This window comes from Sciurus carolinensis, chromosome 2, assembly GCF_902686445.1.
Source record: "Sciurus carolinensis chromosome 2, mSciCar1.2, whole genome shotgun sequence".
Taxonomy (NCBI): Eukaryota; Metazoa; Chordata; class Mammalia; order Rodentia; family Sciuridae; genus Sciurus; species Sciurus carolinensis.
This window is the reverse complement of record NC_062214.1, coordinates 60,022,675-60,046,897: the sequence shown is the minus strand read 5'-3', so window position 1 is coordinate 60,046,897 and position 24,223 is coordinate 60,022,675. Positions and strand designations below refer to the sequence as shown.

Genomic DNA, 24,223 nt, shown 5'->3' with positions numbered 1-24,223 from the left:
TCAAAATGTCATTCTCAACACTGTCTACGCACTAAACAGAAGTTTCAGTCTCATCATTTAATCTCTGTGCTATGGGAGTCAATATTTTCAGGCCAAGAGATGACATCCTGTTCTGTGAACAGCAATGGGTCAATTTCCTTTGATGGCTTTTGGGTACAATCAAGTCCCAGAGACCTTCGAATATGCCTCCCTGCTTAAGATGGCCTGTTTAATTTCTAGGATGCTGGATTTTTACTCATTTTGTCAATTTTGTGAGTTCACACCCAGCATCACTTTCTGGAAATCATTGAGATGCTATCCACTTCACAGAACTGTCTCTGTATGGCCCCATTACCTAGGGAATGGAGGGCTAGTAGGATGGCTCCATCCATTAACTTCTCTCTCTACTTCAAGCTGCAAGAGACTTGTATTAGTCAGTTTTCTGTCACTACAACAAATACATGAGTTAATTAACTTATAAAGAAAAAAGGTTTGTTTTGGCTCAGTTTTGGAAGTTTCAGTTCATCATCAATTTAGCCCTGTCACTTTTGGGGCTGTGGCAAGTCAGCACATTATGGTCAGAAGCACGTGGTAGAGCAAACCTGCTCACCTCACGGTTGGGAAACAAAAAGAAAAAAAAGGAAGAGACCAGAATCTCTCCTTCAAGGGCATATCCCCAAGACCTGAAGACCTCCCACTAGGCCCCACCTCTCCCAACAGCACCAAGTTTGGGACCAAGACTTCTACACCTAAACCTTAGGAGACACTCGAGATCCAACTATAGTAGTCTTAAAATTGCTTTGAAAACATGGCCTTCTACAAGTCACACCACTTTTTGCCAAAACCAGTATGAATTCCTTATTACCTGGAATTCAAGGCCTTCCCTTACCTGCATGGAACTTCTATCTACTGAGGTCATCTTCCTTCCTTCCTTTCCTGAGATATCACCCCTCTTCCTTTCAGAGCACACCTCCCTCTGCTGTTTACCCTCCATTCTTCAGGGTCCACTGCCATTTTCCCCCCTGCAACTTCAAAGGGGCTTCCCAGGTCCAGGAAGGGACTTTTACATTCAGCTACCTACACTCACTTCTTCCAGAATGTCCGACACTGCTCTGACATCACAAGCAAAGTCCCACAACATAAGCTCCTCCACAGAAGAGGATGCTGTGCATTTTGATATGCTACCTCCCCAAAAGTTGGAAGAGTTCCCAGCAAATCAGAGAAGTTTGATAAATAGGTCTTGAATTAATAAAGATAGCTTCAAAGAATACAAACATCTTAAAAATGTTTAAGGGTAAGAGAGAGAAGAGAGTGGAGCCTGATGCCCGATATATAAAAAAAATAATAATAATAAAGACAAGGAGAGCTATCATTATCATTTTTAGAGGCTTCTCACTAAATCAATTGAAAGATTAAATAGTTATTTAAGTGGTTACAACAACATAAAATAAAGGAAAAGATTCTTCCGCATCAGAATTAAATTTAATGCCTCTGATCAATAAAAACTCTCTTAGAGATCAGGAAATAAATCAAATAATAGAATCTGCACGTAACAGAGAAGGACTTTAGGAAAGAGGTCTGTTTCCTTCCAACTGCAGAAGGAACTTAGGGAAATGAGGTTTCTCATTCAGTGGACTTGAATCAGATCCATTTGGGTCAAACAGCAGGACCCCAAACATATTGGCAAAAGCAAAATATCTATAATTAGCTGATGTAGTTGGTGTTCACAGGCCAGCAAGGTGAGCAGAGGGAAGGCCCATGGCCCCACAGCATGTGCCTCTATCACAGACCACATCCAGGAGGGCAGAGGGAGGGGTGTAAAGGGCAACCGACAAGGTCACCTGGAAGGTACTGTGCAGAACACAGCAGGTTGCTCAATGAACTGGTAGGAAGAAGAGGCCCATGAGTCCCAAGAGCAGCTCTAGCATGGGGCCTTCAGAGTCCCCAATGAAAGACCCCAGAAGCCCAGAAGCTGCAGAAGGGGCATGCCCAGAAGGAGGAGCCAGTCTACCTTTGTCTCTGGATAGAAAAGACTGGACATGCTGAGAAATGCCACCCTGGCAAGAGAAAGCCAAAGGCAGAAATTGAACAGAAGGCAGCAAGCATCGCATCTAGGGAGTTGGAATCAACAGATCTGAGACCACAACTCTTTCAGACTCAAGAGCAGGGTGCAGCAGACTTGTTCTGTAAATGACCAGATAGAGGATACTCTGGGCTTTGCAGGTCAGATTATTTTCAGGTCACATGGTCTCTGTCAGACAATAATAATACACAGGTGGATCAGCATGGCTACATTCCAATAAAACTTGATTTACACCAATGGATGACAGGCTGCAGTTGCTAACCCTGGCTCTAGAACCACCACCACTGTTCATGTTTGCCACTGGTATCCATTTACCCCTGGGTAAGAGCAAACCCTTCACAGCAAAAAGGGCCTGAGCAGCAGTCTCCTGGACCCAAAAGGAATGACAGAGATAATGAAGCTGATGCTTATCACACAACCAGGATCCCATACTGGGATCCTGTGGCGACTTCATTTCCCACTCAGGAAAGTCTTCTGTGACAGGTACTTTCATCATCTCCAAGCTACAGATGAGGAAACCAACCAAGTCACATGGGATAGTCAATACAGCACTGGAATCCAGGCAGACTTACTCCAGAGCCAAGTTTTTATCCTATGGACACAATAAACTGGAAAGACAGTGCTGACATGAGGCCACCAAGCCCAGGGGACAGACTACAACCCACAGAGCAAAAGTAAGAAAGGGGTGCAGTAGGAGCCAGGCCTACAAAGTGACTTGGTAACAGAACTGCAGTTGGGCCCTCAATGCTGAACTACACAGGAGAGAGCCCTGCCATGTTTGAAGTACTAGATGAGATGATGTGTGGCAAGTACTTCACTCAGGGCCAGACACAGAGCCAATGCACAGTCAAGGGTGGAAACTGTTAATATTGGTAAGTCAGTAAGTGCCTACTTGGGGTTTCAGCAACTAACTGCCTCATCTGCTGAAAGCCTGCTAACCCTGCTTATCACCTACAAAGAAGAGCATGTCCCCTTCACATAGCATGGTCTTGACTGCTACCACCTGTTACATTTTGGATCTGTATATATATATATACATACATACATATATATATATATATATATATATATACAGATTACATATGTGCGTGTGTGTACATGTATGTACGCATGTATGCATTTACGTATGAATTAAGTGTGCCAGGTTTAAGTGTTCAATCCTAAGTGGTAAGGACACGGGTGTCCACTGTACTATAATTTCTACTTTGTTTTTGTTAGAGAAGCTATAACAGAATCAAAAATAAAAGTGGAGTAGAAGTGCCCCCACATTATCTCCCAGGATTGTAGGAAGTCTGAAATGACATAATTCACGACATTTTGAAATCCACTAAATGCTCCACACAGGTAAAATGGCACTGAACCAATTTTGTTTCTGGGAAAACTGAGACCCACAATCCCCTTCAGAAGTCTTTCAGTGAAAATCAAAGTGTTACTCTCAGTAAATCTGTGGAATCTTTTGTGAGTGAGGTAAATGTAATTTTGTACTAAGAGTTTGAAAAGTGCCCATTTGTTGAGAAAGTAAACATCGGTTAGCATGAAACCTGCTCACACGGGCATACGGAGCCCTGTAATTTGGTGGGGGTTGCAAGGGCAGAATTATTACATAATGGCCCTTGTTTTTGAGTGGCTGGTTGTTGAGATCAAGAACACCAGTGAGGTCGAACACACAAGTGACAGTGGACACCTGTGACCTGCCGTGGAATGTGTAAGAGTTAATTTCCAGAGCATGCTCGAGTAGAGGAGAGGGACAGATGGCCATGGACTGTGCTCTCGCCCCGGTGAGGTCCTGTTCAATGCTCATTACAGTTTTCCTCCTCTTAAAAGGGCAACACTGTCCTCTCACAAGTAGTATCAGAATACTCAACATGCTTAAAAACAATCAATTCAGCTGCGAATTTTTTTTCTTTCACTGAGCAAGAGACTTTAGAGTGAGACAGGACAAAAAGACAGGAACAAACACTGACCAAGCAAGTTCTTTAACTCCTACGAGTCCTCATTTGCTCACCTATAAAACAGAAATACAGGAGGACTGTCCTTTATCTGAAATGCTTGGGCCCAGAAGTGTCTTTGGATTTTCCATGATTTTGGGTTACTTGCACATATATAATGAGGCAGCAAATGGGATTTGAATCTTAACATGAAATATGTTGATATTGTTAAACATGTAGCCTGAAGATAATTTTATACAATATTTTTAGTGCACCTGAATTTGACTGAACTGTCACATTTAAGGCCAGGTATGGAATTTCCCACTTGTGGCATCATGTCTGTACTCAAAAGTTTCTGATTTAGGACCATTTCAGATTTCAAAGCACTTCAGACTTTGGATTTTTCAATCAGGGATGCCTAACCTGTAATGACATCTACTTTACATGATTTATGTGGGAACTGAATCAGACCATTTATGTTCTTCCCGGCACAACTCAAAAAATATCAATTCCCCTTCCACAGACAGTTCCATTTTGACTCCTTCCTCTTTTGTGACCATCCTCTTTAATCTCATCATTCCATGTAATAAATCTGGAAAGCAAAACAGTGAAAAGAAATGAGGAAACAGAATTTATACCAGCAATCTGAACTGTAAGCAACCTACCATCAAGAAATAGGGGGATGGAGGGGCTGGGGCAGTGGCTCAGCAGTAGAGCACTTGCCTGGTATGTGTGGGACCCTGGGTTCGAGACTCAGCACCACATGTAAATACACCAATAAAATAAAGGCCTATCGACACCTGAAATTAAAAAAAAAAAAGAAAGAAAAGAAATGGGATAGAATATAAGGGAATACAGTGGAATATTAATATTTTTTCAACAGTGCTGCACACTTTCCAATTAAAATTGTAAAGTTAAACCTCCATATGAAAATCCAAAAACTGGAAAAAACTGTTTAAAGCAGAAATAAAGTAATTACCAGCAAGAAGGAGGAGAAGGAGGAGGAGAAAACGTGTATAACCCAATGTCATAAAATTTAAAAAGTGCCCAGGGTGGGAACACAGTTCATGGTTAGAGTGCTTGCCTAGCATGCACAAGGACCCCCAGTACAAAAAAAAAAAAAAAAATGCAAAATACCGAGCAAGGGAAGTAAAGGAAGACTGGTGGTACAGTGTGCCAAGCTCACAGCCCCACATCCAGCACCTAAAGAAGATAAAATAGTGAATGAAAAAAAATCCTGAGAGTTTTCATTAATATCACCAAACCCAGAGGAAAACGCATATATCCCTTCTTCTGACACATCCATTCATTGGGGAGACAAGGATGCCAGGGACCACCGTGCTGACTACCCCTGGTGGAGGGAAGGGAAGGCTCTAGAAGCACAGGGCTGACTGGAGAGCAGAGAGCACTGCTGGAGGGTACAAGCCTGTATCCCCACACAGGAAGTCCAAACCCAATTAACAGGGCCTTTACGAGATCCCAGAAGCAAAAGCTGCCAAGCCACAACTTCCAGTCAAGACCGTCCAGCACCCAGCACCCGACCCATGACAGCTTTGCCAGCCCCAGCCATTCTGTACACCTTCAGGCTACGGAGGGTGCAGACAGAAAGGAAACACCAGCCTTCAACCTCAGCTTGGTAACCAAGAAGAAAAAAAAAAAAAAATAGAGGCTTTAAGTCAAGAACTCACACACACCCAGAACAACAAAGATCCTAGGTGACTTATTGTGGCAAGAATAAAGTGAGCCAAAAGCAAGGCCAGCGCATCCATAAACAAAAACTCCTGGAGAAAAGACAAGAAAGCAACACTGTATCAAATTAAAAGACCCCTGCTCAAAACACAACATAACTCAAGAAGGGGAAGATTCCTCCCAGAAGATCTCCCAGCCACAGAATTTAATAAGAATATGTGTTCAATCCATGAAGAAGTCAAAGGCAGAATTTAAAATAAGAAGTTTGCAGACCTGAAGGAAAGAAACTGGGAACTCACATCAGCAGTAGAAAATGAACACATGAAATATAATCCACAGAGGACTAAAGAAAGATGGCTTAAAATCAATTTACTGATTAGGGAAACATAAAATCAAATAGTGAATATAGATAAAAACAAGGGATTGAAGTAATCAAACCAAAACCAACACGACAGAGTTCATAGACTTTCTTTTTTTTGTCACTTTATGACAGTCACACATGACAGTAGAATGTACTTTGATATATCATATGTAATGGAGTATAATTTCTCATTCTTCTGACTATACATGATGTAGAATACCACTTGTTGTACAATTATATATGTACACAGGGTAATAATATATGATTCATTCTACTATTCTTCCCATCCCCATAGACTTTCCAAGATACAGATAATTGGTGTCCTTACAGCAGGGAACCAAGAAAGTGTTCAAAGAGACAATCAAAATAAAAAAGTGTTCAGTGAAAGAATATATCATGTTCCAAAACTATGGCATATATTTCATACAGCAGTAATATACATTGGGATTACATTATAGATCAAATACTTGAAAAGGATTCTTCAGGTATCTAATTGTATAGGCAAATAATCTATAAAGGGAGAAAAAATCTAGAGCAACATCCAAGGACAGAAGACAGTAACTTAACTTTTTCTGAAGTTTTCTAGTTATTTTTCCCAGTACTGGGGAATGAACTGGAGGTGCTCTACCATCTACCACTAAGCTACATACTCAGTACTTCTTTTTTCTTTTCTTCTTTTGAGATAGGTCTCACTAAGTTGCTGAGGCTGGCCTCAAACTTATGATTCTCCTACCTCACCTTCTGAGTAGCTGGGATTGCAGGTGTATATCATCAAGCCCAGCAAGAATATACAAAAACATATACCTTACAAATTATATCTAACTAGCCAGCCATTCTTCCATGTGTAAGACTAATAATAACTCTGAAATGACATACACATGGTCCCTGACTTACAAGGGTTCAACTTGTGTTTTCGATCTCATGATGGTGTGAAGTTACACCTATGCAACCATACTGTTATTTTTTTTTACTTTTAGTACCACATTCAGTAAAGCACAAGAAATTGTCAATACTTTTTTATAAAGTAGGCTTTGTGATAGACAATTCTGCCCAACTGTAAGCTTATGTATGTGTTCTGAGCACATGTGAAATGTCAGTGGGTTAGTTGTATTAAATGCCCTTTTTAAAATTTTTTTTTCTTTTTCTTTTTTTTTTTTTTTTTTTTTTAGTGTAAGAGTAGGATTTATTCAAATGTGAAAGAAACAGAACTCCTGCAAGGGGAGAGAGGATCTAAGAGGTGCTGCCCTTACATGCATTTTTGTCTTAGGATATTTTCAACTTAGCATGGGTTTATCCAGTGTGACTCTACCGCAAGAAAGAGACATCTGTACTCCTAACAGTAATGGCAAGGGGGAACTATCCCTTCTTCCCCACCCCCAATTCATACCTGGAGCCACACTAGAGGAACTTGCACCTTCTTGAAAAGGCCGGTACACTTCTGACTTCCTCGCTCTGTCCTCCCCAGGGGGTTCTGGCAACTTACCCAAGTGGTAGCACTGGAAGGTAGGCTTGCCCTGACTTCTTTGTCCTCTCCTGTGACAGTCCAGGGTGCGCACCTTCTCTGCTCCTCTGGGAGGCAAGCTTACCTGGGCAGGTGTGTCCCTGCAGGAACACAGACCTGCAGTTCTGAGTTTTCTTCTGGGAGTGAAGTAGCGAAAAGCCGGCAAACTGAGTTTTCCAATCCAAACTCCAAACTTCTCCATAAAAACCCCAAGGCAATATTTTAATTCCTCGGTTGCCTCCTGGCAAGTCTGCTTCCCAACTGATTCATACTCAGGAAAAGGTTAGGTTAAGGGCAGAGAAGAGGGTGTGACTAATTACCATGTCTCTAAACCCAGCATCGCTCATGATTATTTCTGAATGGAGGATGTGGAACTTCTTAAAATACTTTTCATCTGCATATTACTTCATAATGAATATGTGTTGTGTTTATAAAAAACAATAAGGTCAGTTTTCATTGAAACTGTGATACCAGGAAACATCTTGATGGCAGTGGAAAGTAATCATAATGGTCTTGGAGAAAGAGTAGGTTCCTAAATAGATGTGTAGTGAGATCCAATTTTATTATAATATTTTTAAAAACCACACATGCTGCAGAGAGGCCTGGGCTAAGCACTTTGGGTGGATTATCTCATTTAGTATTCATAAAATCATCTTTAGTAGGTATAAATACATTCCCATCTTAGAGATGAGGATATTGAAAATTAAAGAGGAAACTACAATTTGTCCAGAAGCCACACAAAACTAATAACAGCAGGCACAGACTTCTAAGACCTCAAAGCCTACACTTCACCACTCTGGTCCTAGAGGTATATATGAATGCAGTTGACACAAAGACTGAAATTACTCAGGCCAAAATGTTGACATTTGCTCTCCAGGTTCTTGGGATAATGAAATATTTTCATCCTATTTTTAATTATTTCTCAATGTTTATCTGTACTTTTCAAATTGTCAACAATACATATATTCCTTTGTAATAAGTAGAACAGTACTGTCTTTATGTTAAGGAAAGAAGCCACAAGCATGAACTTGAAGTTCAGGTCAGTGGTAGAGCCAAGGGACATGTCCATACGATACACACTGGATGCTCATGGGCTCACAGCGTGTGGATGAGTGGAATACTTCCTTGCCTCTCTCCGTATGCTCTTTACTAAGGCCCAAATAGAGTCTGTTCCCCAAAGATTAACTTTTGGAAATTTGGTCACCAATATAATGGTATTCAAAGGTGGTGGAACCTCAGAGAGGTAAAGCCTAGAGAGAAGGGACTGGATCATGAGGCATCATCCACAAATGGGATTAATGCAGTTATCACAGGACTTGGTGAATTCCCATGAAAGATGGCAGTAAGCAGTCACCCCATGCACTTGGCTCTTCATACATGGATGTGTCCTCTCCCTTTCTTTACTCTGTTATGCAACCACAGGGACCCTTCACCAAATGCTAGCAACATGCTGTTTGAACTTTCCAGCTGCCAGAATCATGAGCCAAGTAAGTCTCTTTACCTTATAAATTAGCCAGCCTCAGTTATTTTATTATAGCAACACAAAACAGATTAAGACACCCTGCTACACAGGCCTTGAGCTGATGGCAAACCACCTTAAGAAGCCTCCTCGCAGCCTCCAGTTCCTAGATTACCCAATAGTCTGTCAGCTCTGCTTGCTGGCCAGCTTCTCTCTGGTCCTACAGACTATCCATTCCGAGGAGGAGTACCCCCTCTCTCAGTCAGTTTGCCAAATTTTCAAGGAGAACAGGAGGGGAAGTTTGAATGGCCTCCATCCAATTTTTAAACTGTAAACTGCACGCCCACTTTTTGTTTGAGAGACATTTCCTCTGTGTGAACACAGTTTTTTCTATAACCAGCTTTAAAGTTAACCAGAACTGATACATTCAAGGCCAAGTTTAAGTGTTAAAAAAAATGTGATAGGACCTTTCCTAATTTTAGCTCATTTTGCAGAAATCTAATGTGTAGATAATTCAAAAGAGTGGTTCAATGCAGAGGTATCATCATGTCCTTGAGGCAAGGAGTCTACACAAGGAATCACAGAGCTCCCCCTGCTCCTGGTGAGCACAGTGTTCCAGGACACTTGGAGGCCTTCAGTCTCTTGGCCACACCACACATTGAAGTCATGGTTGCTGAGTCTGAGCATGCCCTGGATAGAGCTATCTTCCACCAGCCAACTTCCAGCAGCATTTTACCACAACACTTCAAAGCTGGGAGGTGGAGAGACAGAAGCATTGCCAAGACAGGTGCCAACAGCCCCCGCGCTGCTAACTGGAAGAGAGACTCCAGAGTGCCAGCTCTGACATGCCACTGTGTGACTGTGGCCCTCGGTTCCCAGCCTGACCCTTCTCCATTGTCATCTTCCATCCCCACCATCTCTGAGGACTGTCCCCAGCCAGCGTCTTACCAACTCTACTCCTGACATCTTGGATCTACCCCAAGCAATGTTGAGAAAAATATCTCACATCTTTAACCATAAACATCACCCCATCCACCCAGGCCCATCTCCAACAGTACCTCCTACTTCAGCCCAACATTTTGCTTCTATTATCAGACAGCACACTGTCCTGTGTAAAAGCTGAACCAGATGCAAGGCTCCAAGAGAGTTCTGCCACTGCCCAGCAGGACCTAAAACATTCTAATGAATGAGCCATTAATGAAAACCTTACAAACATGCCATCTTCCCCATTAGGATACATAAACTCCATGAGGGCCAAGCACATGCCTTATTCAACTGTATGCTTGCAGCACTTAAGGAATTTGTCAAAGTTAAAGAGTTTGGCAGAGACCACACTGACATTTTTTTTAAAAGGAGCCTATGCTGAGAAAGTCTGAGAATCATACCACTCCTAACCTTCCCCTAAAAACATGAAGATGCATGAAATTAGAATGCAGATATCTGGTTCTAGTACAATGAATACCTGGTCAAATCTGAGACTGGCTGGCACAAAGCAGTGATAGTCTCTTTTGGTCTCACTGAATTGGATAGGGCTTCAGGGAGGAGACAAAGGTCACTGGAAATTTTATCAAATGTAGCTTCTGGTAAGGAACTTGGAGTGCACACATGCACATACACATCCACACAGAGTAAATGTACATACACGTAACGCTTACCCACAAATATGTCTAGAATTTTTTTATATGCAGTCCCCTTAGTCTGATGATTAAGGGGAATCCCTGCATTCAGCTAGGTCCACAAATAAGGAAATGTTCAGAACTGTTCAATCCAAATAGGTTCACCCCTGCATGGTCCAGTCACCATTGCCCCAGAGAGAAGCGTGGTTACATTTTTACAGAAAGGAAAACAATTGTCACCAGGCAGCATTTCTTCAAAGGCCAAGTTTCCCAGATGAAGGACTCTCTTACCAATATCCCATAATCCGCTGACCAAGCCCAAAACCTTAAGAGGAACTGAGAGATTGTATTGACTCCTGGTACCTGTCTGCTGGTACCTGTGAACGTGACCTTATTTGGAAACATGGTCTCAGCAGATGTAAGCAAGTTAAAATGAGGGCATTCAAGCGAGCCCTAAGCCAATATGACTGGTGTCCTTATGAGAGAAACACAGAGGGAAAGGCCACATGACAACAGGCAGCAATCACCCTGACACAGTGCAAGCCAAGGACGCTGAGGGCCAATGGTCACCATCAGGAACTGGAAAGAGGAAGGGAAGGATTCTACCCAGAGTCGTAGAAGAAACATGACCCTGAGATACCCTGCTTTCAACTTCCAGCCTCCAGGACTGTGAGAAAATAAATCTGCTGTTTTAAAGCCACCCAGTTTGTGGGAATTTATTACAGCAGCCCTAGGAAACTAATATACCTGGTTCCTTCCTTCAAAAGTCCCCAGAGAAACACATTTGTACTCATCCACCCTCTCACCTGCAGGTCCACTTCCACCTCTCCATCAAAGCATAAACTGAAAATTACTTTCTCTTTAATATATGGATACAGATATGCATATGCATACGAATATAGATATAAGGGAGAAAATATAACCTAATTTTGATCCAACATCTGAGGCACTAAAAATGTTACAGAATGACCCTATTGTCCTATAAAGTCTACAAAAGGAAAGGTTTAAATAAAATATGAAGTTCACTTCCATTCCCAAATAAAGCACAACAGAACTCAGTTCTGGTCCAGGCAGGCAAGAATGAACACTCAGTCATGGTAAAAGGCGGACCTGCATCTTGAAGACCTGCAGAAAGCTACAATATGGCTGCTATATCCAGTGAATAAGGACAGGGAAGCATAGAAAAGAACTAGGACAGGTACTGGTATGGCCCATAGTAAAAGCCTGGCACAACAGGCCCACTCTGGAGTAAACAGTACCCTCCCCAAACCCTACCCATCTGACTGTACCATTCCCCCAGGGCTGGTGAAGCATGATGCTGAGGGGGTCAGGGGTCAGTAGAGGGAACTCAGAAGATAATAAATGAACAACCAGGTGACAGAGTCAACCACTTATGACCACCACAGTTTGGTTCACTTGGCACAAAGGAAAAGGTAGCCACAAAGGTAACAGAACTCAAGGCAAGCGCACTCAGCTTCCTCTGTGGGGATCTAAAATGTTTCACTTGTCATACTGAATAGTCTCCCTGATAGCCTGAGGTGCCACACACCCTTGAGTTATTTTTAATTGCTGTTACCGTTGTTTTAAAAAACAAATGCATTCTCTAATGAACTCCAAAGTATCTAAAGGCAAATAAATACAAACGTGTATTTTTATCTGTTTACTAAATAGCCTATGGTGTCTCTAAGAAAACATGGAGCCTATTTTTTAAAAGACAGTGAATGTAATAAGTGATGTTTTCAGCATTCATCAGAACAATACAGGTTGAATAGCCCTTATCCGAAATGCTTAGGACAAGCAGTGTTTCCAGATTTGGGATTTTTTTTTTTTAACTTTAGAATATATGTAATATCTAAGGAATGGGACCCAAGTCATAACACAAAATTCATTTGTTTCATATACACCTCATGCACACAATCTGAAGGTCATTTTGTATGGTACTTTTTGTGTGCCAACATTCTGTGAGCTGTGGAATTTTCCACTCTTGGTATCATGTTAACACATAAAAAGTTTCAGATTTTGAAAGGTTTCAGATTGTGAATTTTTGGATCAAGGATGCTCAATCTGTATTTTTACTTATGGATGTTTACAATCATTATTTCTGAAATTAAAACTCCATTGTCTCTACTTCCTGACTGTTTACCTGCTAACACCTGCCAGCTAATGTAGGCTGGCTGTGGAGGGTGATGCTGCACATTTGGGTGTTAATTCTGTGCCCTGATTTTGCCTAAAATGAAAACAACAAATGCAGATTTTTTTTACAATGTTACTTTGTCATCCTTCGGTATCGCTGTGGGATTGGTCCCAGCACCCACATCTGATACCAAAATATGCTGATGCTCTAATCCCTAATATAACAAGACACAGAAACATGCAAGCAGCCTGGGTTTGATCCCTAGTACAGCCCCCCCCCCCGCCAAAAAAGCATATAACCTTCATGCATTTTCTCATATACTTAAAATCATTTCTAGATTACTTGCTTAATGTAATGTAAATAGTTATACAGTATTGTCTAGGGAATAATGACAAGAAAATAAAGTCTGTACATGTTCAGTACAGTTGCAATTCTTTTTTAAAATATTTTTGACTGGAGATTGGTTGAACCCATGAATGAGAAACCTCCAAATAGAGGGTAAAGATGTGAGGAAAGGGGTACACTCATATATTGTTGGTGGGACTGCAAAGTGGTGCAACCACCCTGGAAAGCAGCATGGATATTCCTCAAAAAACTAGGAATGGAACCACCATATGATCCAGCTATCCCACTCCTTGGTATATATCCAAAGAATTTAAAATCAGTATACTACAGTGACACAGCCATATCAATGTTTATAGCAGCACAATTCACAATAGCTAAATGCCCTTCAACAGATGAATGGATAAAGAAAATGTGATATATATATATATATATACACAATGGAATATTACTCAGCCATCAAGAAAAATGACTTTATGATGTTTTCAGGTAAATGGATGAATCTGGAGACTAACGTTAATAAGCCAATCCCCAAAAATCAAAGGTCAACTCTTTTCCCTGAGGGCAAGGTGGAAGGGGCAGATTAAAAGGTCAGTGGAGTAGACAAAGGGAAATGCAGGGAAGGGAGAGGGGTTGGAAAAGGAAAGATGGTGGAATTAATCTGACATAACTTTCCTATATACATATATGATTATACCACAGTGTACACTCTCACCATAGTGTACATCCACAAGCAATTAATTTTAATAAAACCATTTTAAAAAGAAGGCCCAAGAACAGATCTCCCAATAACAGAACAAGGACAAGGACAAGCCTGTAGACAGAGCTAACAAGCCTATTGAACCATCCATTCCACCTGTGCATCTCTGGAATGAACAGGGCTGCACTTTGATTTCGTTCAAGGGCTGCTGGCTCTACTTAACTACTCCCAGCCCAGATGCAGCAAAGCTCCCCACCTGCTCCCATCAACTGCAAGCTGCAAAGCTGCAAAGCTGCTTGCTGACTTTTTGATCTATTTATATGCATCTCCAGGGCTTGGCAAAGGTAAAGGGAATGTGATAATTTATGAGTTTTTTGTTTCCAAAAGATATCCTCTCTTTGGCTGGCTGAGAAACTGTGTTGTTGGCATGTTGAAACTCCCAACCCACATAAGAGTTTACCAGCACTAGGGAGGCAAAACAAGCCACATACAGATCGGAAGTCTTGCCCTAAATTTTTTGCAGAAGGACAGGAGAGGCCCATCTGAAACTTTTATTTCTATCTTTACACAACTAGCTCCCTTTAGGAGCTCTGTTCCCACTTCTCATCCTGTTCAAAAAAATAGGTTCCTTGCCTACATTTCAGGAGGAGGGTGGAAATCAGAACTCAGTTGAGTAGTGTGCATGCAACTTCCACTAGTATAGCTTTGAGCAGAAGCTGGTGTGGTGTGCCACACTGAACACAGGCAGCTGATACCTGGGAGCCAATGTGTCCCACAGACATAGCAGACTCAGTGTCACCACAGTAGTGGCTGGGGAAATGAAATGGTCAAAACCATGGTGTCTATCACAATCAACAGTGGTTGCAACCACAGACATAATGCTGAACTCCATGACCAAAACCTAAAGATGACTTTAAGGGAGGCCTGGACTCTGTAACTTGGGAACCAGAGTGACCCCAAGCCCAGGAGGGGCCTGTGCACCTGTGGAGAGACAAGAGAGGTGGTGCCGAAGCCAGGTCAACCCAGTTGCAGGGTGGGGAACTGTAGGTGACTCTGTGGATCTACTTCAAACAATTCTCTGACCCAAAAAGCCAACCAGGAGATGAACTAATCAGCATCATTCTTTATTTTACAGGTTGGATCACAATAATTGAATCTTACATAAGAAAAACATATGGGTCCATGCTGCTTAGAAATTTTCATCTTCATTAGGGGAATTCTTAGTAGAGTAAACACAAGATTTCAGGTACAGCATTTTAAAGCTTATATAATCAGTCAAGGGCAGTTTTCCGATTCCAACTTGCTTGTATTCAAGGTGGTAATTTCTCATTCTCATCAGCAGAAGATGGGAGAGAGCGCAAATCCAACAATTTCAGAAGGAGCACAGCTATTTTTCCAAAGGGGGAAAAGACAATAGCAATTCCCTGTGAATCCTGAACAATAGTCTTTAATTGAGAAACACCCTTGTGACTATATTCTCTGTACACGAACCTCACAGGTGCAGAAGGCCAAGTAACAATTATCGTTTCCACCTTCCTGGAGTTCCTATAGCTGTGTGGGCAGTGATATTGGGAGTAGTGTGTCAGCTCTTTCATTCTTTTTCCCAGGGCTATGTGCTGAAAACCACAGCTGGTTTTAGACCCACCAAGAAAGAGTGTCAAAGGTTATGTGAATGGCCAGGGTTATCATCTGGAGAGTGGAAGTTTATCTTGAAGGGCAACTTGACAGGTGAGTTAGAATCTGCCCCCACCACAGCATGGACGAATGGACATACAGATGAAGGACAAGTGGCATGCTCCAGGGTTTTGATTCGTCTGGTGTAATGGCACAAGGATGACTTGGTTTGTCTGCCACATCACAGTGATGTGACAATGACACCACTGCCCACTTGAATAGGTTTGTGGCCACAGCTTATTTCCAGGATTTTCAGAGGGCTCATGGCAAAGATTTTAACAAAAACGAATGATAAAGAAATAAGGCTTCGTCATTATAGTCAGTGCTGTCTCTGAATCCATTACCAGATGACATTAAATGCCACCTGGGAGATCACAGGCCTGGAGAGGACTGAAGACAAATGGCAGGGAGTTTATGGAGGAAACTATGGAGGCAAAGGGTAGGGGGTGGGCTCACACCTGTCCCTCACATTAAAAAAGGGGGCTGGGAACAGCTTCTGCTGCTATTTGCTTTTAAATATATTCAACATGCCTTCACTGGAAGGGACTGATGTGACTTTTGTTGAAGACCAGGAACATTCTAGTGACTAACTTCTATATCCTAATGGTGAGGCCGCTATTCTGAGTTTGAAGGATGTTCCATTGCTTGAGAATACAGCTGGGCTTGTTACCACTGTTTCTATTAAAGATGTGAGCCTCTAGGTCCTCAGTCAGAAAGGGCTTCCCTTTTCAGAGGGGCTCAACTCAAAGCCACAAAGAAGAACTGAAATAAAGAAGTCAGGAGCTTCCAGCTACCGAGATCCGGCCCACATCCCAGGGAATGTTTCTGTTCTTTGTGTTGTCATGGAAAGCCCAGAGGAAAGCTCCCAGGCTGGCTCCCTCTGCAGCTGTAGCTGTGGAAGACCCGGTGCTTTAGATGGGGTTCCTTCCTCAGTGAAGTCACCATGGAGTTAGTAGGTTTGGAGAGCTCTGCAGTCCCCCGAAGGTGCATGCTTTCTCAGGAAGCCTGTGGCATCTGAATGTAGATCTAAAACTCAAATAATATCTACTGTAACCCGATTCATCAAGAATCCAGTTCATTCTCTTCCCTTCCCAAGGATGGGTTCTACCAGACTGGGAGCAAGAAGGCTGCTTCTAAAACCACAGATGGAGGGGCAGTGGTGGTATGCAGAAGCTAACCCCTTAACAATAGCCATGAGCCATAAGCCCAAGGGACAAAACCACAGGATAGAAACAGACTATATCAAGAACTCCTCTGTTCTGCTTTTGAGAAACCAAAAAAATGATCAAGATGGGGAAGATACTCACAAATGTGCCTGCGAGGGGACTCCAGGTGAAGGCAGTGGATGAGTGCCAGACATGAGTCCCCCAGGGCAACCAGGCCTGAACTGAGGTCGTGTGTCTGAAACAAGGCTGCCTGGGGGGGCAGCATGTGTCCACAGCATATGTCCCTTGGGCCTCCCCCTCCTGACACTTCAGGCTCCCCTCAAGTCACCATTCAGCCTCATCTCCAGTGAAGCAGAGCAAGCTACAGGGACCCAGATCACCAACTTGGGAAACGGAAACCCAGGCCACACATACAATGTCCCAAATCCTCAGGTCACAGAGAGGGACTCCTGTTGGTGCTGATGAGTAGAGCTATGTCATTGCTGTTGAAGTAATTGTTGAATACTGCACCCCATGGGATGTACTCTATCAGGTGCCCATTTATTTAAACCTTTCTACCATTTAAAAGGTAAGCTCTATCTTTATCTCCATTTTTTCAGAGGAGGATACTGAGGTTCAGGTAAGTCAAGTCACCAGGAGCAGATAAGCTGGAGATCCAAGTTCTGAATCCCTTTTTCACCCTCTGCCGTTTACCACCTGCCTTCAGCCTTGCCACTGTAGGGCCATGGACTGCAGTGAGAGTACCAAGGACTTTCCAAAGCAAGGCTGCTCTCAGTACCCCTGCTCCTCCTGGCCAGGTGGCCTATCCCCGCTCTACTCACCATCCAGTACCATCCACTGCAAAGGACCAACATGAATAACCATTGCTGTAGTGGGTTCCTCACTCACTGGACTTGTCTTACCATCTTTAAGATGAACTAGATTGCTGCATTTGTAATAAGAGAATAAGCAGAATTAGCAACTGGTAGCTTAAGTTATTTCTGGATTTTAAAAACTTTATCTCCTAAGACAAGAACAGGAACCTACTTGAGTGGACGATTCACTACACCAAAAGCAATGCTTGACTGAAATAATTTTATTTCCCATTAACTAAGTTATGTCATTTTTATGTTTGTTGTGAATATGTATGGTAATATTATTAAGAATAACAGCTAGAATTTATAGGACATTCACTATGTGCCCAAAAGTGTTCAAAGTATGTATACTGACTCAGTGAATCATCACAGTATCACTCTTATAATCTTAGTTCTAAAATGAAAAAAGTGAGGCACAGAGAAGTTAAGTAAGCAGCCTAAGGTCACAGAGCTGGTAAGGACACAGGAATGAATCCTGGATCTGTTGCCACTCATTCAACAAGCCACTATTGCCACAGATAGTTTCCATTTTCCACCTTGGGGTTTTAATAATTTAACTTGAAGTTTTAATCATTGGAGAATAATTTTCATGCTCACACATGAGCATGTAGATTACATAAAATACATGTGTCTTTGAACCATATCAAATGCACTTATCTTATGAACCAAGGTCAACGGTTCTACTTTTCTTCCTGCTTAGTATCTATTTTTTAGGTACAGAAATTGAAATACAAAATGAAAATAAATTAAAAGAGCAAGAAAGCCTACAGATTATCAAAGGCATTTCTCAGAGGCAATAAAACACAGCCAACTGGGCTCAAAGGAGATGGGGTTCTAAATCCATGTGTAAACTGTACAATCAAAATTACCACTGAAATGTCCCTTAACACCTTCAAAAAGTGCTGCAAACCATAATCAGTAGATGCAACCCTAGACCCCAATATGGATGTCAATATATATAATGCCCATAGCAACGCACAAAACAGGAATAAATATGCAAAGTAGAAGCAAATAAAGCACTATGGTTCTACTTCATAGAAACACGCTTATTAAATGACACAGGTAGCGACCTTTATGCAATTTAAATGTGCTCATGAAGTTGGAAGTACGGTTACTGTAATGCAACAAGTAGGGAGTTGGATTCTCCTCCACTTGGCACGTGAAATGCACCTACCTCCTCCTGGCTCTTGTGACAGTGCATTTACTCCTTCCCAGTCCCTGACAAAGCAGCACCTCAAAGTTTGCTATTAGATATGCAAAATAACTCAAAGGCACACCTGTGGAGCTGCCCTTGCCTGGCAGTTGGTTCCCCATGGACTCTGTGCAAGAAGAAACCCATGCAGTGTGACCCTGAGCAAGGCAGTTCCTGCAGCAGGTAAGAGGAGTGGTAGACACTAAACGACGAATTAGCAAGGTGCACCACTGTCCACCGGCCTTTGCTTGTCCTTTCTCTAAGTTGTTGAAAAGTGAAATGGAAGAGTTAACATTCCAGAGAGGGATCTCCCCGCTTTACATCGAATTCAGTTTCAATTATTAAACACACAAGTAAAATCCCCCAAGAAACAAAGGCATGTACACAAAGTTGGTTGAAGGGAATTTTCAGAAATATATATTTTCCTTTAATGATTATTAGTTAAACAGTTTAAACCAAGCTGTAAGAAAGAAAAAAAAAATCAGAGTAATTTTACTTCTTACTTCCCAGGGCTATACAGTAATTATGCAAATGGCAGGGAATTTGTCACTTCAAGTAACCATAAGTGCATAAAATAATTTCATTAAGTAAAATACAGTTACCTTAGTCATCATACTAATTTGACAAGGACTTTAAAAATGTCTCTCAGCTGTCTGCCTCTGGGCTGGATATGCAAACACCCATCTTCAAAATGATGCTTCTTTAGAAAGAAAAGAAAAAAATATATAACAAACCCAGCAGTTTCACCTCAGTCCTTAACTGCAAGCCCACTGAATGTTCACAGGCCTAAAAATAAGCATCTATAAAGCAGTGAGATGGAGACTCATTTACCATACTCAGTCATCTATGTCATTACTTTGTCACCACAACTCAGGCATACTTTTGCATAACTCTAAATAGGGAAATGCCCACCCCCTGTTCATAGGAGCTGCTTGGGTGCCCCACCCAGGAGACTAGACTGGCCTTTTTTCAGTTTTCATCCTGAGGAAATTCAAACGCATTTGTACGTGAGCCTCAGTCGTAATTGCCCAGAGAGGTGTCAGCAGTTTTAATTTCCTGTACACATCCTTATCTCCTCCAGTCCTCAGTAATTTGATAACATACACACCCTCTCCATGCAAGGCTACCCTCAGTGAATGGCTTGAAACATCTCAGTGGGTCTCTACAAAGCACAGATAAACTGCACACAAAATTACTTTCTCTCCATGAAGTTCCCATATGCCCACACCTCCTCCAAACAGACCAAGACTCATACAGATGTTACATCCCACAAATAGGTCAGTTCAGATTGGAGCACACAAAGCAAAAACTCAAGTACAAGAAAATCACATTGCATTTTCTGTTCCGTGCACAATGACTTATCAAACTAAATGGGCCTCTCTTTATTTTGAAAAAAATTATTTCATAGCCAGCCAGGCAGTTTGACTATGATAGAACATCCTTCTAACTGTTGACTTATTTGAAGCACAATTTCTAATTAAGACATCTGCAACTCTAACAGATTTCAAAATCCACAGCTGATCCAGGTTGCCCTGGGTTTACTTTATCTATAACATCTTATCCCTATCATCACTGAGCTCAAGATCAATGTCCTTCTACACTTCCCTGGAAGGCCCTGACTTCTGGCAAAAAGTTGCAGGTCTGCAGTCTAGCCTAACAATTGCTGGCTTTCTCTGTCTGTGGGTTTTTAAGAGAAAGAGAAACACAAACACACACACAAGTCCTGCTTTTCAAAGTTGTTTCTCAATCCCAGGCAACTGCCTGCTTCAGTTTTGCAGATGGGAAACCTATACCAGTATCATTGAGGACACATTGTGGACACTGGGAAATCTGTCTTTTCAGAAGAAAAAGGGAGAAATGAAATGAAACTTTCCCATGTTACTTAAAAAAAAAAAAAGACACTTGGGGAGTAAAAAATGAAATAGCTGCATGAACTTTTAGAATCAAATAGGAAATAATGTCACTGGACTCAAATTTGCAATCACTGTCCTCCTGAAATTAAGCACTCTTGGCTATGTCCTTTGGCAAGCCCTACATCGGATATGAGAAAATACTTCATCAGAGGGATAGCCTGATTCCCAGTAAAAAGACCACATATACACACACTCTGCACATGGACTCTGCCTGTGTGGTCACCTATAGACATGGCATCTCAGGTTTCCTAGGAAACCATGATCCATTACAAGGAAAAAAAATCTGCCTTTCCTGCAAACATCCTGCACTAGCTTATTCTCCAATTATCTAGAGAGAAGTCTCCTATGGCTGAAGGAACAACGTACTTTTTTCTTTGCCTCCCAAAGAACAGATGCAGAGAGAACTCTTGAGGTAGCCCAGAAGAGCAAGACCCATGGCAAGCTGATGCAATCAACCCTGGCAAACCCCTATTTATTTTCATGAGGTTCAGATGGCAAGGAAAAGTCAAGAGCAGCCGGGCATAGCACAATCCTGAGAACTTTACACCCCCACTCCCAGAGATCAAAATGAATTCAATTTCTTAGGCCTGTCCTCTCTGAGGTCTCCATCTGCTTTCTGCAAAGCACCTGTTGACTCCTGTTACACTACCCCACCCTGTCAGGCTTTCCATCAGCCAAGAAGTGCCAGGATGCCACCACCAGGTGGACTGAACTCCTCCTCTGCCCGCCATCCCCCTGTTCTGGGATTCGACTCAACCTCCTATCTCCTGGGGCCAGTCCTGCCTCACGAAGTCCCCTACTCCGGGAGCACTCTGCTTTCTCAACTTCCTAATGGAGCTAGGCCATTTATCTGGTTGAAGCCCTGCTTCACTTTCTTCTAAAACCCTTAGAGCATTGTAATAATAATAATAATAAGCCCATGCCTTCATCAGTCCGGGGATGAAAAGTTCTATTGGTGTTTGCCACACACAAATAAGGCACTCTATTGAGCAAAGTTGGTTTGAGGCAGCTGTTGATATACTGAATTTACCTCCTGTTACACACAGACCTGGTTAGGTACTATGGACATTGCATATGCTACAGTACTGAGCCACAAATATTTTGCCGATGTGCATTTGCATCCTAATAATACATCTACCTCAGGGTGGTTGCACAGCTCATCGATAGAGTACTAACCTACCATGTGTGAGGTCCTATGTTCAATCACCAGAACCCCTCCATTCCACTGTGCCCCACCACACATGCATGTTTTAGCAAATTCCCCCTACAGAAGCTCAGATAAACTGACCCTCCAAAACAGTTACCCCTACCCCAAAACTCCAAAAATCCACAGGTACTGTGTCTATGTTTTATAACTACTGACAAAATGATTGCATTTTATAAAACAGAAAATGAAATGCACTGTTGTTTCCAGAATTCACTTGAAGCAACCAGTTACAGATGCATAGGACAGAGACAAAACACCTTTCATCTCAGAAGGGGTAAAAGAAATGCATTAGCTTTTCAAAAGCCCTGAAATTGTTGCTCCAGGAATAGAGCTGAGCTTGTAGTCCCCCCATAACCACATAACTGACTTTACCCAACACTAGAGATCAAGTTTTGCTTTAGTGCCCGCTTCACAGCAGGGAGGTTAGGAGATTGTTTATGAATCGTGTAAGGCAACCAGTGTCTGGCCCTCATTAACTTTAACCCAAGGCCAGGAGTGAGGGATTAGTGATAACATCAGGATCCATCCGGCATGGTTCTGTCTCTGGATGTGGTTATCCAACAGCCAAAATCTTGTCCGATTCTATCTCCATCAAACTTGCTAACACTTAAAGTCTATGACATTTGATTCCATTTCAGGTCAATACCCAAGTAATGATTTAACACTATAAACTCTGAAAAATCTTCTATTTAGATAGGACAGGTCTAGGAGTGCACTCGCTGGAACTTCAGTTGGGACCACCTGAGCAGGGCAAGAGACAACAACAAAGTAGCTAGTTGACAGTGCTGAGTCATTACAAGCTGTTTCCTCTGAGATGTTGGGGACCCACGGGCCATTGGAACATTAGTATCCCCTTTCTGGAGGCAAATAAAATAGATACATAATGTGTACAATGATGCAACCCCTTTAGGGCGAGAAACCACGGTGGGTAATTTAGCTTTAAGAGTGGGTAGCAGGAACTACACAAACTCACAGCGGCTCTCCAGGTACTGTAACTTTATCCCAGACGCTGAAAGATGGCTATTGGAATACGGTGGGAATATTCCCCCTGTAGCTGCGGCTCAGATCAGGGCTACACTTGGGCGCCTTTTTCTCTAAGCTGTTAAATTCCCCCGTAATTGGCGGATGCAAAAAGAGCCCGGAGAAAAGGATGCATAATGGATTTGTTCTTCCAGGCGGATGGAAGGAAGAGTAGAGGACGCAGGATGCAAACTGGCTTTTTTTTTTTTTTTTTTTTTTTTTTTTTTTTTTTTTTTGCCATGTGCAGGTCACCTGAAAGCAGCGATGCCTTCTCCAGAGAGGCTCCTGAACTCACCATCTGGCTACGCTTTCAAGGGGGTAGAGAAATGGTTTCACGCCCACCTGCCCGCCGCCTCTCCACCCCGGGCGCCCCCTGCCCCCTCCAGGCACGCTAGCTTCTGCCGGCATCCCCGGTCCCGCCCGCTCCCGGTTCGCTCGGCAGCCCCGGCCGGCAGCTCCCCCGGCGGCCGCCTCTGCACCACTCACCAACCTCCGCGCCGGGCCGAGGTCACGCCCGCCTGCCCCCGGCGCCCAGGCGGCCCCCTCCTTCTGCCAGCCGGTAGCCCGAAGGGGTCCGCGGCGGAGTTGGCAAGGGAACTCACCAGGTAGGCGCCCACCGTGCCCTGCGCCAGCATCAGGGCGCACTCGGACACCAAGAAGATCTTGATGTTGGAGAAGCAGGACACCTTCTTTTTCTTCTTCTTATTCCTCTGTGCCTCGTCCCCCTGCAGCTCGCCGCTCCGGCCGCCGCCCGACGAGCCGCCCGGCTTCTTCCCCTGCATCCTTCCCCCGCCGCCGCCGCCGCTTTCCCGCTCACCCCGGGTGTCGCGGCCGCTGCCGGGCGGGGGTGCGTGCCGCGAGGCTGCGTGCTGTCTCCGCCCCGGGCCCGCGGCGGCCGCCCCCGTCCTGCCGGAGCTGGAGAGGTGGAAGGCACGGCTTCTCGCCTCCGCCGCCGCCGCCGCGCTCGTCCCCTTCCTCCTCCTCCTCCTCCGCCCTCCCCTCGCCTCCTCCTCCAGCTCGGGCTGTGCCAATCACAAGGGCTCCTCGCGCCGCCCGCCGCCGCCGCCGCCTCGTCTCCCGCGGACGCCCGCCGCTGCCATCGCCCGCTTCCCCTCGCCCGCCGGACGCGCCTGCCCTCAGTCCCTGTGCCCCAGTCCTGCGGCCCGGGCCTGGAACGCCGCTGTGTGCCCTGGCAGCGCCACTCCTGCTGCCGGTGCGCCCCTGGGGAAGCAAGGGGGCCTGGCTTGGGCGCTGAGGGTGGTCAAGGCGGGGAGGGTCGGGCTGCGGGGAGAACTGGGTATGGGGGGAGTTCTAGCAGGGCAAAAGCCGGAGGCTGGGGCTGCACCAGAGTAAGCAAGGTGTTACCCAATCCTTAGAGGGCGCTGTGGGGCACTTGGGCTCAGCG

At 43.6% G+C, this 24,223-nt stretch overlaps 1 protein-coding gene across 2 annotated transcripts in view; it reads right to left on the bottom strand.

Annotated features, from left to right (window-relative positions):
* Positions 1 to 23,811, bottom strand: part of Slco3a1 (solute carrier organic anion transporter family member 3A1) — a 304,202-nt gene extending 280,391 nt beyond the window's left edge. Inside the window, exon 1 of one of the 2 annotated variants that reach the window (XM_047542190.1) lies at positions 23,421 to 23,811. In XM_047542190.1, the coding sequence (XP_047398146.1) occupies positions 23,421 to 23,600 (180 nt within the window). In that variant the 5' untranslated portion in view covers positions 23,601 to 23,811. The remainder of the gene's footprint in view (positions 1 to 23,420) is intronic. The other variant, XM_047542191.1, reaches the window with a different exon arrangement.
* Between the last annotated feature and the right edge of the window lie 412 nt (positions 23,812 to 24,223).